The sequence below is a fragment of the Equus caballus genome, chromosome 9 (genome assembly GCF_041296265.1).
Source record: "Equus caballus isolate H_3958 breed thoroughbred chromosome 9, TB-T2T, whole genome shotgun sequence".
Classification (NCBI taxonomy): domain Eukaryota; kingdom Metazoa; phylum Chordata; class Mammalia; order Perissodactyla; family Equidae; genus Equus; species Equus caballus.
Window position 1 is genome coordinate 1,899,679 of NC_091692.1, and position 15,716 is coordinate 1,915,394.

At 38.8% G+C, this 15,716-nt stretch overlaps 1 protein-coding gene across 4 annotated transcripts in view; it reads right to left on the reverse strand.

Annotated features, from left to right (window-relative positions):
* The window catches only part of CNBD1 (cyclic nucleotide binding domain containing 1), a 409,209-nt gene that overhangs the window by 198,397 nt on the left and 195,096 nt on the right, over positions 1–15,716 (reverse strand). For 2 of the 4 annotated variants that reach the window (XM_070221378.1, XM_070221377.1), the window contains one exon: positions 399–502. In XM_070221378.1, coding sequence (XP_070077479.1) covers positions 399–502 — 104 coding nt within the window. Of the gene's footprint in view, positions 1–356; positions 503–15,716 lie in introns of all 4 variants that reach the window. The other 2 variants (XM_023648351.2, XM_023648348.2) reach the window with 1 other exon arrangement.

Below are 15,716 nucleotides of genomic sequence, written 5' to 3' on the forward strand. Positions count from 1 at the left end.
AGTCAGTCCCCAGACTGGCAGTATCACCTGGAATATTATAAGAAATGCAAATTAAGCCCCATGCAGACCTGCTGAACCAGAAACTTTAGGGGCGAACACAGCAATATGTTTCAGTGAGTCCCCTAGTAGATTCTCATTCAGGCTCAAGGTGGAGAAACACAAGTGTGTACCTTTAAAACCTAAGTACTAAAATGTGAAATGTTATCCATTTCAATACTTACGACCTTACAAATGAAATACATCCAGTAGTACCTTTTTAACATGTCAAGTGAAATTATGAATATCATGATGATAGAGAACTCAAAATAGTGACGTGCATTTGATCTTGAATATTTCCCTCCTTCTCAGCCTGTTACCTGTGCTGCCTTTTACCCAGGTTTCGGAAATGATATTCTTACTAAGTATTTTCAGATGCTCATCACTTAGCTGAGACGTTAAATTGGGAATCGTTCTCAGCGTCCTCCACACCGTGTTGTGTTCAGACGGTGTCCTGTGAACAGGCCTTAAAAGAAAAAGATTGCAAATTGAAAGACCATGGCATAAGTACAGAGAAACAAATAAACCAAAATATCCTTTCTTTTTGAGCTTCCAAATTTGAATTTCCTTTTAATTTAAGAGTTGCTTAAGGATGCTGTGATAATATTCTATTTCATCTTAATAGTCAACTTTAGAATTTGCTCTCCTTCCACATTAAGTTGCACCTCTGTGAACCTTTAAGCTTTAGGAAATTACATAGTCCCTTTTTTCTTTTCTTTTCTTTTCTTTTTATTTGGTGAGGAAGATTGACCCTGAGCTAACATCTGTGCCAATCTTCTCTTTTTGCTTGAGAATATTGTCCCTGAGCTAACATTTGTGCCCATCTTCCTCTATTTTGTATGTGGAATGCTGCCACAGCATGGCTTAATGAGCAGTGTGTAGGTCTGTGCCGAGGATCCAAACCCACACCACAGGCCACCAAATGGAGCACGCAAACCTAACCACTACTCCACCAGGCAACTCCCATAGTGCCTTTAACTTCTTTTTATAGAAACCAGTGCTTCAATAGTAAGCCAGTATCTTTTTTTATTGGTAATTATAATAATAAAGACCTCTTTTGGATAGCAAAATGGTTGATGTTTTACCCACTGTTTATTCTTGATCCTTCTAAGTACTGTTAAAGTTGGATCAATTGAAACTGTAAAGTAATGTTTAAGGATATAAATTTTACGTGAAAAGATGCATATGTAACTTTAAATAAAACTTAGTTATCATGTGATGGATGATACTTATTATTCACTTTTAATCATAAGGTCACTATTTAATAAATATAATACCGTAATTAAAATACAGAATTCACCTTTTGAGATTTTAGGATCTCAAAGGACTAAACTAGCTGTCATACCGTTGCTAAATGCTTAGTATTTTTCAATTTTTTTGCAGTTTTTACAAATCTCTTTTGAAAAATTGGTCTAGCAGCAGAAAGGGAATTTGCAGTATTCAGATATGCAGGTTTGCTAGAAGCATCCTAGTTTAGACATCCCTGTTGGCCCATCTGGTATGCATGTGTTTGTGTGCATGTTTACTGGATGACAATATAAATTTTGTTTTTATTGTGGGTTGTAGCAAAAAAAGAAGTTGGAAAATCACTAGTTTAGTAGATAGCTTTAAGAAATAGTCTTCAGAAAGCAGGCTACCTGCTTAACATCATTTAAAATGTGTATGTACTTCAGATACAATAAAAAAGAATTAATATTCAGAAATGGGATGGTGTCATAACCAAAACCTAAAATGCGTGTCATTCATTTAGCAACCAAAAAGGAGATGGCAAGGAAATAATATCACAGACTGAAAATGGAGAAACTTTTTTTTCGTGGAAAAACATTTGATATTTTAGTTGCCTACAGTAATTTGGAAGGCAGACCAAGTGCCCAGGAAACCCGCTGCTTCGTAGAAAGTGGGAAACAGCCAGAACGGTCTCAGGCTCTGTGTGATCAGTGTGACTTGTTTATAGCAATGTATGAATAGCTGGCTAAAATAGACGAGTTTTCAAGCATAAATGAAAAGGAACCGAGAGGATCCAGAAATGTGGGGCATGAGTGTATAAGCCAAGTGCTTCTCGATCCCCTACAGCACGAGCGGAATGAAAAGGACTTGACGGTCAAAGGTCTATCAGGTTTTCTCAATTAAATATAGGCACAACCTTATGGCAAAGGTTTAATTAAAAGTTTGGCCTTCCCAGCCCAGCCTATTGTTTCAGAAGACCCTCAGGCCTTGGCTTTGGTTTCTGGAATGTGGGAGATATTGAAGACAGATAGGTTAGAAACCTGATATGTTTTTGAATGATTTGTATGCCCCTAGAATCCAATATTATGGCCTAATAAAACTTTAATTTATTGAACTTTCAAACAAAAGAAATTGTGCCACATTCCTCAGTCTTCAAGGGAGCATATTCTCCAATGCTCTGACGAGGTTTGTCTATGGGGACAAGAGACAAGAGAAAAACTCTCAGATGGTGGAAGCAGGAGAGATTCTCTCAAAAAACAGATCCAGAATCTAATTTTAAAAACTTCTAACCCCATCGGCCCAGCAAATTAATATTGTTGCAAGGAATCAACGATTACAGTGTTTCCATGTCTTCCTTTTTCTGAATGTGGGTTTTTGTGGTAGATAGATAGCCAATGCCTGTCTCCACCATTGTACATTGTGTACAAGGATAGCGACAGATAATTTACCTACCCGGTTTTTATGTTAGCAGACCAGGAGTAGTAATACTTATTCCTGAAGGAGAGGAGGGTATTTTCTCCAAGATCCAGAACTTTGAGAAGCAGTAATGGGTGAAATTTTAGATTTTGTCTTTTGGTGAGAGAGCGAGTATATTATACGAGTTGGAAACGGATATGCAAAGGTAGATGGTAACCAGAAAAAGGCAAACTATAGAACAGACTTTAGCTGTTCTATCGAAAATTAATTTCCCTTATTTCTGGACACATGGTTTGAATACATTTCCAAGACACCCTTGTTGCGGCCGTGTGACTGAGCTCTCGTCAATACGAAGTGAACAGTGACAAAAGTAAAGCATGGCCTATTTTATGGTCAAACTTTAAATATTCAATTTGAATATGAAAAGAATGCATATGCTTATCATTTAGGTATAAAATCATATATATGTAATATATATAAAATATATGTAAAATACATGTAAAAATATGTAAGCACATCATGTATATACAGAGAGAGCAAGCTGTTTGTGTCTATATATACATATAAACAAGTGCTATCATAATTTTAGCACTTACTATGTGCCAGATACTGTTTGTATAGATAAAATATATAATACACTTTCTTATAACAAACTTATTCCCATTTAAAAAATAGGAAAACCAATGCACAGAATTGTTAAATAACTGGTTTACGATCCCATGACTTTCGGTCGGGGGCAGAGCTAAGTGGCAGTGGTGAGGACCCTGGCAGTTTGGCCCTTGATTACATGTTTGAGAATTCAGCTCCTGGCCAAAAAAGTGTGATTTGTTCAGGCTTGACCAGAGCAAGTACCAAGGCTTTGCCTGGCAGGCCTCCTGGGAGAACGTTGCCCTTCCTACAATAGATGGTGCACAGCCAATGCATTGCGGTCTCCAGAAGGGGCTGCAGTTAAGGACTCGGGCGCCTGGGCCAGCCATGCTCCTATGCCTGTCTGCATTCCTAGTCCTAGTCTGAGCTCCTCCACTTGGAGGTCTCCTCATTGGAGAGCCTAGAAGCCACCTTTCCCCACTCTGACTCAGCACTCAGCATCTTTCCACTCCTAGCCCTTTCTCCTTGCCCTCATCCCAGCTCCCAGGCCCATAAAACCGCAGGAGACTTTTGTTCAGGACTCTCTCAACAATGAGACAAGCCTGCGTCTGAGCTGATCCACCGGACTCTTGGCTGATGCACCCTTCCACGGAGGGGAAATGGGACAGGGAGGCTGACGCTTTCTCCTCTTTCAGATTCTCACTTCTTCCACCACAGTAAGTGATTAAAGCCTTCTCTGTTACTTCCATTTGGCTTTGCTTTAATCAGCAACCCTGACCACCAGCTGCTCAGCTCTCTGGCCCAGCTCTCCTGAGCTCCTGATTTCATCCCTACACTATGCTATAACCTATTACTCTCTGTTATTCTGGTCCTCTATGTCTCTCCTCATATCTTATCCATTTGGTCTATATATTTCTTAGCTGTCTCAGTAAAAACCCCATCTAAAGTTATGGATTTATCTCTTGCTCTCCAGAGTTCAGTCAGTTGCTGTGTTGCATATCTGAAGCCTACTGGGAAATAAGAGACAATACAGATGCTCTGCGACTTATGATGGTTTGACTTAAGACTTTTTGACTTTACCGTGGTGTGAAAGTGATACGCATTCGGTAGAAACCACACTTTGAATTTTGAATTTTGATCTTTTCCCTGGCCAGCAACAGGTGATATGGCGTTCTCCCATAATGCTGGGCTGCGGCACTGAGCCACAGCTCCCCATCAGGCACCACCATTATGAAGGTAAACAACAAACACACTTACATCCATTCTGTACCCAGACGACGTTCTGTTTTTCCCTTTCAGTACAGTACTTAATTTCATGAGATATCCAAACTTTATTATAAAATGGGCTTTGGATTAGACGATTTTGCCCAACTGTAGGCTAATGTAAGTGTTCTGAGAACATTTAAGGTAGGTGAGGCTAAGCTAGGATGTTCAGTAGATTAGGTGTGTTTCAACTTCATATTTTCAACTTGCAATGGGTTTATAGGGATGTCACCTCATCGTAAATTGAGAAAGATCTATATCTATATTGGTCTACCTCCAGTTCCTGGCACAGAGCTCCTGAAACACACATCTGCTATTAGAGGTATTGTGTGTGACAGCAAAGGAAGACAGCACATTTTTTCTAGACACTCATGTCATTAGATGAATACAACAGTCAACCTTTACCAGTGTAGATGAGTTGTCACTGCTGTTACCTGCCGTCAAGTCAGCTCCAACTCCTGGCCACCCTATGAATGAATGCTGTCCACAATGTCCTGTCCTCACAGCCCTGCTCAGCTTCTGTAGACTCATGCCTATGGCTTCCTGTGTGGAGTCAATCCATCTCTTATTTGGGCATCCTCTCTTCCTGCTGCCTTCTACTTTTCCCAGCATTATTGTATTCCCCAAGGAATTGTGCCTTCTCATGATGTGCACAAAGTAGGACAGCCTCGGTTTTATCATTTTTCCATCCAGCAATAATCAGACTTAGTTTGCTCCAGGACCCACTTGTTCATCTTTCTGGAAGTCCAGGGCGTCCGTAGAGCTCTCCTCCAACACCATGTTTCAAATGAATCCATTTTTCCACGTCAGCCTTCTTCACTGTCCGGCTTTCACACCTGTACATAGTAACTGGAATACGATGGTGGAGATAATCTTGGCCTTGGTCTCTAATGACACTTCCTTACACTTGATGCTCTTTCCTAATTCTTTCATTGCTGCCCTTCTGAGTCTCAGACTTCTCTTGAGTTCTTTGCTGCGGTCTCCACTTAAACTGATGACTGAACAAAGGAGACAAAATCTTTAACAATTTCAACGTCTTCATTGTGTTAAAGATGTGTATTTCTTCTATAGTCATGATGTTTTCTCTTGATGTTCAAATGTGGTGATGCTTTGGCACTTTCTTCTTTCAATTTTGTCAGACATCATTTCAAGCCATTGCTGCTTTCTGCCAGTGAGAGGGTGTCATCAGCATATCTTAGATTGTGGATATTTCTTCCTCCAGTTTTCATTCCTCCTTCATCTGAATCTAGCCCAGTTTTTCACGTGATATGCTCTGCACACAGAATAAAGAGGTAGGGGGATAAAATGCACCTTGTCTGACACCTTCGTCTACAGGAAACCATTCTTTCTGTACGTTTTCTGTCCTGAAGTGGCTTCTTGTCCACAATACAGGTCACACATCAGGACAGTCAAGTGCTGAGCGTGACTATTTCTCTCAGAGCAGCCCACAACTTTTTATGATCCACACAGTCAAAGGCTTTACTGTTATTTATAACACATAGACTAACCTTCTTCTGAGATTCTCTGGATCACTCCAGTAGCCAATAAATAATCGCAATTAGATCTCATGTGCCTCTCCCTTTCAAAGTCCATCTTGGATATCAGGCATTCCTTGCTCCATATGAGGAAAAGGCCTTTGCTGCAGCACCATGAGCATCACTTTACTTGTATGGGACTTAAGAGCAATGGTCCTGTAGTTACTGCACTCTTTGGCATCTCCTTCCTTGGAGATTGGGATGTATATCGTTTCCAGTCTGTAGGCCATTGTTTTGTTTTCCATATTCGTTGGCATATTCTTGTTAGGATTTTGACAGATTCAGCTCCTGTGGCTTGAAATAATTCTATCCGTATCCCATCTACCTATGATGATGTATTTCTTCCCAGTGCTTTCAGGGCAGCTTTCCCTTCACTTTCCAGAATTACGGGTTCTTCCTCATAGAGATCTTCTTCAAAGGCAGCTGCCATCCTTGAGTCTGTTCTGCATAGGTCTTCAGTGTACTGTCTCTACTTTCCCTTTACTTTCTCCAGATCAGATAATGTGCTTCCCTGTTGGCCCTTCAGCATTCCTAATCTAGGTTTAAATTTCCCTTGGATTTCTTGAATCCTCTGGAAGAGACCTCTTGTTCTTCGTTTTTTGTTGTTTTCTTCTATCTCTTTGCATGGGCCATTACAATAGTCCTCTGTGTATTAGTCGCTGGAAAACTGCGTTCAGTATTCTAACCCACTTGGTCATCTTTCGCTTTTGCTTCTTGCCTGTCCTTGACAATTCTTAGTGTTCCTTCTGTCATCCATCTTGATTTTTCTTTTCTTTTTACTTGAGGCATTGTCTTTTCACATTCTTCCTTAATAATATCCTGGTTTCAGTCCACAGTCCTTCTGGTTCTCAGTCAGTTAAGTTTAACAATGCAAATCTGTTTTTTATCTGTACTTTAAGTTCATTGGGAGTGCTGCTTATACTATGTTTTAGCATTGGGACTCTTTCAGTCTCTTCTTCAGCTCTACTCTGATATTTGATCTGAACCATTTGTGGTCAGTTCCACAATCTGCTCCTGGTCTTGTTTTGGCAGAGAGAATATAGCTTCTCCATCTCCTGCTTCCAATTACATTGTCTATTTGATTTCTATTTTGTCCATCTGGTGATGTCCACGTAGACAGTTGTCTGTTCGGTTGCTTGAAGCATGTATTTGCTATGCACAGATTGTTGGCTTCTCAGAAATCCTCGAGTTGGTCTCTTGCTTCATTTCTGACCTCTAGTCCAAATTTTCTGATGACATTCAATGTTGCTTTATTTCCTACTTTTGCGTACCAGTCACCTGTAATTATCAGCATGTCTTGTTTTGATGTATGATCAATTTCTTCTTGGATATTTGCATAAAAACTTTCAATGTCATTTTCTTCAGCATCTGTAGTTGGAGCATAGACTTGGATGATGGTTATGTTAGTAGATTTTCCTAGAAGTCTGATTGTTATTATTCAGTCAGACCTTGCAGCAGAGCCCCTAACTGCGTCTGCTACATCCTGCTTCAGCATTAGAGCCACTCTGTTTCTTCTGAGTCTGTCATTTCCAGAGTAGAACACTTTATAGTCATCGGACTGAAAGTGTCCATTCCAGTCCATTTTAGTTCACAAACACCAAGCATTGCAATGTTTACATATTCCACTTCTTGCTTTACAATTTTGAGTCTGCCTTGGTTCATGCTTCTCAGTTCCATGTTCCAGTTGTGTGTGTGGTACAGCATTGACTTTCCTTTCACCTTTGTGCACTGCAGCTGCCAGTTGTCATTCTAGCTTTAGTCTAATTGCATCATTAGCAACAATGCTAATTGCACTTGTTCTCCGCTCTTCCCCAAGAACTGCTTGAGTGCCTTCCAACCTGGGAGTCTTATCTTCCAACACTATCTCATATTTCATTTTGGACTGTCTCATCATAGGGTTTTCAAGTTAAAAAGCAAAAAAACTTTACAAGAAAGAGATGGATAAAAAAAGGAAAGGACAGCAGCAGTTTTCCATTGCCTTCTGCTGCACAGAGTGTGGGTCCAAACCACATGTGCTCAGGTCTGTGATGTCACAATCACCAAACACCTATGAAATGTAGGCACCCCTGCAGGATGGATGAGTAGATTAACATTTTTTATCAAATTGGGGAGTTTTTGGTCATTTTTTCTTAAAATATTCTCTGCCCCTTTTCCCTCTCCTCGCCCCTCCTCCTAGAATTCCCATTATGTTGATTCTGGTATTCCTGATGGTGTCCCACAGGTCTCCGAGGCTCTTTTCATATTTTTCATTCTTTTTCATTCTGTTCCTCTGACTGGATAATCTTAACTGATGTAACTTCAAGTTTGCTGAGCCTTCCTTCTGCCAGATGGAGTCTGTTGTTGAACCCGCATAGTGAATTTTCTATTTCAGTGATTGTAATTCCCAACACCAGAATGTCTATTTGGCTTTCTTTTTTTTACAGTTTATATCTCTATTGATATTATCTATATGATGAGATATCATTATCATACTTTCCTTGAATTCTATAAATCCTGTATTCCCTATAGTGTGCAGCTACCTAAGTCTCTGCTGTGGATATTAATAAACAGAAACCTCATTAAAGTAGAGTTGAGAAGCCAAAAGAAGGAGCTCTCATGCCTTCTGTCAACAGCAGAACCCGACAAGAAGAAAGACGGCTTCTTCTTGTCCAGAAGAAGCTCAGCCACTGAGAGACTGCCACAACTCAACTAATGAGAAGCCACTACACTTTGAACTCCCAGCCTCCTGCAGTGGACACTTCCACTTCCCTTTCCCCTCTACAAAAGAATTTCTCCTCCCCTTGCTGCTGGGGACTTGCATGTGGCTCACTATGGTTGCAGACCCTGAATTGCAATTCTTTGCCGATCCCAAATAAATCCATTTTTCCTGCAAAAAGTAACTGACTATCTATTTGTTTAAGATCAACATTGTTTATTTCACTTAGTAGTCTTCTAATAATTGTTCAGAGATGAGCTTAAATGCCTGAACCAGTGAGTTCCCCAACTTTTGCTGATGCTCTGGATGAGTGTTGTTAGGCTTTCCTTTAATTGTTTAGACATATTTTCCTTTATTTCTTTGAACCTAATCATAATAATTGATTTAAAATCTTGGTCTATGAAGTCCAACGTTTGAATTCTTTCAGGACACTATTTGCTGTTGACTGCTTTTTTCTACACATGGGACACACCTTTTTGTTTCTTTGCATGTCTCATAATTTTTGTTGAAAACTAAACATTTTAGATAATTTAATATGACAACTCTGGAAATAAGTTTTCTTTTCCTCCTTGTCAAATAACAATGCCTTGTGAGTGGGGTCTTCCAGGGAGCTGCCAGACAAATCACATCGAGGCAAAGCTCTGGGAGTGGGGTTTTCGAGGAGTTGCTAATCAGTCTGCTCCTCCAGTGGCTGTATAGCTGCTGTTTTGCAAGACTGCCACAGAATTGGAAAAACAGGGATTAAAATACGTCAAGAAAAAAAGCCATAAACCCTTCTCTTCCTACCAAGTTTCTGCCATTTTTCTTTAAAAAACTCTCTGAATATTGTTGCAAGCATTTGATTAATTTTCAGAGCTCTGAAAAAATTTATCTTGACAACTTTTGCCACTATTTCATTGAATTTATGAAGGAGCAGATATACAGAGGTCCTCACTCTGCCATTTTGGAAGTCCTGCCCTCCGCATTGAGTCTTAAATCCTCTGATCTATAGCAACACCCATAATTTCCTCCCACAGCTCAAGGTCAACAAAGATTTCAAGCACCTAATGAACAAGGGGTTAGGGAATCACATGTGACCACTGGGGGTGGGACAATCAAAAATATTTGGGAAATAACGCTACTGAGTAACAGAAGAGATTAAAAGAGATAATGTTTAAGAGTCTGGAAGTCACTTGAAAATTATAGCTCTTTATCAGTTTGATAAATGAATGGGCTTGTAACTTACATATTCTAACTAAACATGTAAAACGTTATTTCCTACAACTAACCTAATCTTGCTCTAGAAATCCTATTCCTGATAAATTCCTATTTTTCTGCTTCCTTCTGCCTTTCCTACATGGGCACTTAACTTTCAAATATTGGGAATATCATACTTGGACCATGAAGAAACAGAAAGGGTGGTCACGCACTCACACCATCTATCCTCCTATTACCACCATTTCTACCTTGCTTGTGCTGCTCCGTTTGGGCACTGGTCTTAAGGGTTTCCCAGGCTACACCCTGTCAAATAATCAGCACTTTCCACAGTTCTGAAATTACCTAAAACTCTTCAATTGATTCTAACATACACCTCTGTGTTTAGCATCCTCAGGAGGGTAAATCAAGGCATTCAGGTCTGAATACTTGGCTTCTCCTGGCCCTCCTTCACTTCTCTTCCTTTACCTCTCTTTCTTCACTCCTCTCTCAATCTCTACCTTTATTATTTGGCAGGAACATCTTTTACATGAATCATACTCACTCCCTGAAGAGAGCTTTCCGGCCTACTCTTGATATAGACAAGCTGCAGTGAAAGAAATTAGATTAACAAAAAGTAAAAATTCATACATTGAGAGGTGTTCCAAAAGCTATAATGCCCAGACTATTATTCATAGTAAGGAGTTGTTTTTTCAATAGTGTCATTATTATCATTATCCTCATTATGAATTAACAGACTACATACCACGGTGTGAAAAAAAAGTTATTTCCTGTATATTTTCATTTACTCACCTTTATCTCTATTTCTAGCCCCAATTCCAGCTAATGACAAAAAATCATAATCTTAGTATATTCCAAGTATTTGGAAGCATTTCAGTCGGAAGCAAAATAATTTCAAGACTTTCCTTTCTATTCTTCTCTCTCCTAGTGATCCTCTCAAACCTAGAAGCTTATAAAGAGTCTTGACAAGGATGTATCTGGCTTCTGATCATCAGCATCTATGTTCATTGGCATCTGCTGAGTTGTAACTACCATGTACAGCCATTGGCATGCATGCTGGCACACACTGAATTCCTAAATGTTTCAAGCTATAGGTGCACGTGATCAATATTTTGTAAAGCTCTGTAAACCTGTTGACTTTTTCATTCTCAGCTGATTCTTCACACTTATTGCTGGTAAGGAGAGAGTTTGCTTCGGTGACCATCTCTGAGACCATGGGATACGGGTTAGGGCTCTACTCTTAATGCCTCTGTACTCCTAATATAATTTACTCACATTTATTCAGATGTGCAAAGGAAATGGAGCTTCTGTATTTTTCTTCAACTGATCTAATCTTTCTGATAGCTACTAATCTACCAGGTTGAAGAGTAAAACAAAACAAAACAAAAAAATCCTTGTGCTTGTCTCTTAACAGTATCACGTGTCTTCTCATAGAAACAGTCTCCGTTCAACTTAAATGTTGAGGTCACACAAAGTTTAGCTTCCTATGCTGGCTGGTCTACAAGGCCTTTCTTAGAGAACTTAGACTTTCTAGTAAAAGTGCTTAGTCTTCCAGTTTCTCCACTCACAATTCTTCTCCCCAAGAAGGGGCATAAGTCTATAAGGGGATTGACTGTGTCTTTGTGGCAGTGGCTAGAGGAACACTTGGTCTGCATGTGCTAAAAATTTTATTGAAGCAATATAATTGACTTATATTACAGAACACATAAACAAAGCCATTAAGCTTCAGTAGGATATTTGCCAATAAAACAATAGTAAATCAGAACACTCAGGTGCAAATAAGGGGAGAAAGCAGTGGTGAAATATGCTATAAGAAGCAATATTTAAGCTGACGATCAAAGAGGTTAATTTCCTCAAGGACACAAAGCTAATAATTATTAAAAAAAGAAATCAAAGTACAAAAAATTGCTGAGTGAAGAACAAATTATGTTGCTAACACAAATACTCACACACACACAAACACAGACACAATCCCTGAATTTAAATAGAGTAATTCCAGACTTTCAGGATTAATTAATAAACCAAGTAATAGAAAGAAAACCCAGAAAGTTTCCTGCTTAAAATAGGGCCAAATATTATGTATAGAAAGATACACACGATATCCTTAGTCAGAATATTAAAAATTGAACCTAAGTATTCAATAATAGAGTAATGTTTAAAGTGTTTGACCACATTTTTCTCTAGAAGATATTATTTAGCTTGTTACAGAATCAGGCACATAATGCAGAATTCTACATAAAAACATAACCCTACAATATCGGTGACATGTTATTAGGCAAACGTTGCATTATCACAAATGCATCAGAAATACTTATTCAAGGGGAAAGACTATAAGGAAATCTTAACAATCTGTTTTTACAATGAAAAATGCCTAATTAAAATATTCACTTCAGACACTCAGTTTTGTGAACCATGACTTGATTCAGAAATGGCTACTTTCTCTAAGATTGTTTCCATTAAGTAACTGATTTTAAAGTCTCAATTTATGTCTTCAGTAATCTCCATCACCTGCTTTCCTCATCAGTTACAAGAAAAGAACTATGTACTAGGCCAGACACGAAACAATAATTATCAGGTTTGTTTTATTTCATTAAATTCTCATTCCAAATTGTCGAGTATATCTTGGCAAAGAGCTGAGTGTTCTCTGTGTTAATATTTAATTTTTTACACTTAATTTAAAATGCCTCGGGTGTTTAATTGGAAGGAGTATCTGACCATCTAGGTATGAGAAATCCTGTTGAGACAGCTTCCTATTCTTTTGCAGTTAAATCAGAAAAGGGAAAAGAAAACAAAACAAAACAGGAGTAATTCTGATTGCAAGAAAGATTTCATTCAGGAAGATTTGCCAGAAGGTGCAAGAAAGTTTCTAAAAATGAAAGCAAACTTCAGAGAAGCTGTTTAAGTTTTACTTCTCAATGACTTATAAACATCAAAGAAAATAACTCTAGGTCCTGTCACAAAACAATCAACTTTTCATTGGAAGTGAAGAAATCTGGGGAGAGAGCTGAGTCACATATTTGAAAAGCTGCCAAATTAAAGAGGGATTAAGATTATTCTGTCTGGCAATTTGAGTAGACATTGTAAAGGGGCCATTTTTTTCCAATTTAAAAGTACAATTAAAATATTAAAAACCATAAAACAGATGCTTGGGGAGGCGTACACAAAAGTGTTAGCAGCTTCTCAAAGCCCTTCTGCGGCTTGAGTTCGTACTTTCTTTTAATGATGGTTAAAAATAACCAACCAGACAGAAATGAGCATGAGGCCGTCTCCTGTGCTGCAGGAAATTTGATAATTCCTCTCGTATCCCTGAGAATTGGGGGGAAGCTTGTGTTTCTCCACCCGTTGCTTATTGATTTACGATTTTCACTGCATGTTTAATCTCTGATCTTGACAGCAGGATGTGTTGGGTCAGTTTTATTTCGTTTTCCTTTAAATTATATCTTATAATTTGTACATATAAGATTCAGGTCAGAAAGAGAAGAGATTACCATTTGTTTTCAATTTTAAGCATTTTCACTAATGCTATCACGATTCTTTTTTTCATTTTTATTTATTTGGGGTATTTTTGTGGAAGATTAGCCCTGAGCTAGCATCTGCTGCCAATTCTCCTCTATTTGCTGAGGAAGACTGGCCCTGAGCTAACATCTGTGCCCATCTTCCTCTACTTTATACGTGGGACGCCTAACACAGCATGGCGTGCCAAGCGGTGCTATGTCCGCATCTGGGACCCGAACTAGTGAACCCCGGGCCACCGAAGTAGAACATGCGAACTTAACCACTCCGCCACTGAGCCGGCCCTGACATGATTCTTTATACAAGGACTGGACAAGAGCAGTGGTGTTCAAACACACACTTACACACACAGTCACAGAGCACTTTGTTGACTAAACCTTACATAGAGTATACACGAATAAAGTCAATAAATCAGAACTGCACTAATTTAAGGAATGGGAGGATAGGTCAGTCTCCATATTAGACACACTTCTCCCTGACACATACACCTGCAGGAGCCATGAGGATTCAATCCACAGGGCTGACAGAAAATTACAGGAGATCTGAGGTTCCTTTCAACACGGATATCCTACTATTCTAATGAGTTGATTTCCCATTATATTTTATTTTCTCTATATTATACGATTATAAGGAATTACATTTTTCTAATCCAATCTCTTCCTTTTAATATAAGAAAGTTGAGGCTTAGATATATAAAGTAACTTGCCCAAGGTCACATGGATAATAAATTCTGGAGCCAGGATTTTATCTGAGGCAGCCTCACTCCCAAAACTAGGTTCCCATCCGCTTAGTCACCACACTAAGTCAAATCTTCATTACAGTGGATTTCATTTATTTTGAGTTATTTGGCTGAGTTATGTCAGGCGTTGTTCTGGGTTTTGTTGAGTCTGACAGATAAAATAAAGATAAAAAAACACACAGTTTTAAATTTAAAAAAATTGGTACAAATGTGAATATTTATTTAGAAAGAGAAGAAAGCACAACAAATTACAAATTTTTAAAAGCTGGATGATTTTAAAATATCACCAAATCCAGAAAAATATTACTTTTATTAATTATTTGCCTAAATACTTCTATTACATTTATTTTTCTAAAATTTTTACTGCATTTTTATCTCTTGGTATAACAACAATTTTGTATCATTTGTATTAGAAGAATAGAGTCTTTTCTCGAGCTTGGTTGGTAGGATTTTTAAAATTATTTTTAATAATTTAGAAATATTTCTTTTAACTTCACAACTGATTATTAGTAACATATAAATCTTTAGGATTCCTGTCAAATTTTGGAAAATCTATAGTCACATTTCTTTCTTGTACGGGCTGTAAGATTTGAAAAGTTTTTCCACAGATTCAATTCTCTCCCCACACATTTCAAAGCATGTGCCACTCCACTGCCTGTGTGTTTCTGGTACCAGGTTCCAAAGAATGGGTGTACACAGTAATGAGAGCTCTGGTCCTGGTTCTTCATGCCAAGATGCTGTTGAGTCCACTCAGTGTGTGGTAGGGTTACTGCCGACAGCCCTTCATACTCGAGCACGGCTAGCAATGACCTGCACATATGGCAATGACCGAGAACCAAAAATCGCATCCCACTAGACCAAAACGAAATGTACCTCCAACTCAATTTTTCCCCAAACTGGACCCTCAAGATGCCTGAAGCCACTCCAATGCCAAGTACCATGAAATTCGAGAGTAAGAAAAAAAGGTTGGCAGACGATGGGAAAACAAGCAATTACAGTTAAAATAGCTTACTTTTGCAAATTTTACAGAAATGTCTGAGCGTGTGGATGCATTTCTAGAGCCTCTCCCAGGGTCAAGCAAATCAAATGACAGGCTTGAAGTTTAAGCTTGATCACCTTCAGGGTAAATCTGCCTCTGATTTAAGGTCCAGTTGTTAAGCAACAAAAACAACAGAAGAAAACAGAATCAGTAATCAGGCTGGATTAAAAACTGAACGCTGTGGATTTGGGGTGAAAAGAGGTAGAAAAAACCACCAAGTGAAGAACACAGAGCAAAGTAAAATTATGAGCCTGAATCAGATGCCCTGGAGGAACTGGCTCAGGTTGCCAATTTGGAAGAAAATGGTAGAAATGAGGGTGTGGATCATTAGCTGGGGACAGAATACACGGGAGTCTGTTACATCCGCTTCCCTCTGTCCCTGGAACATGTACCCTGTACACCCAGACCCAGAGTTCCTCAAGGATCTCAAAAACTTTCTGTAATTTGACGGCCTTCTGACGGGGGAATGCA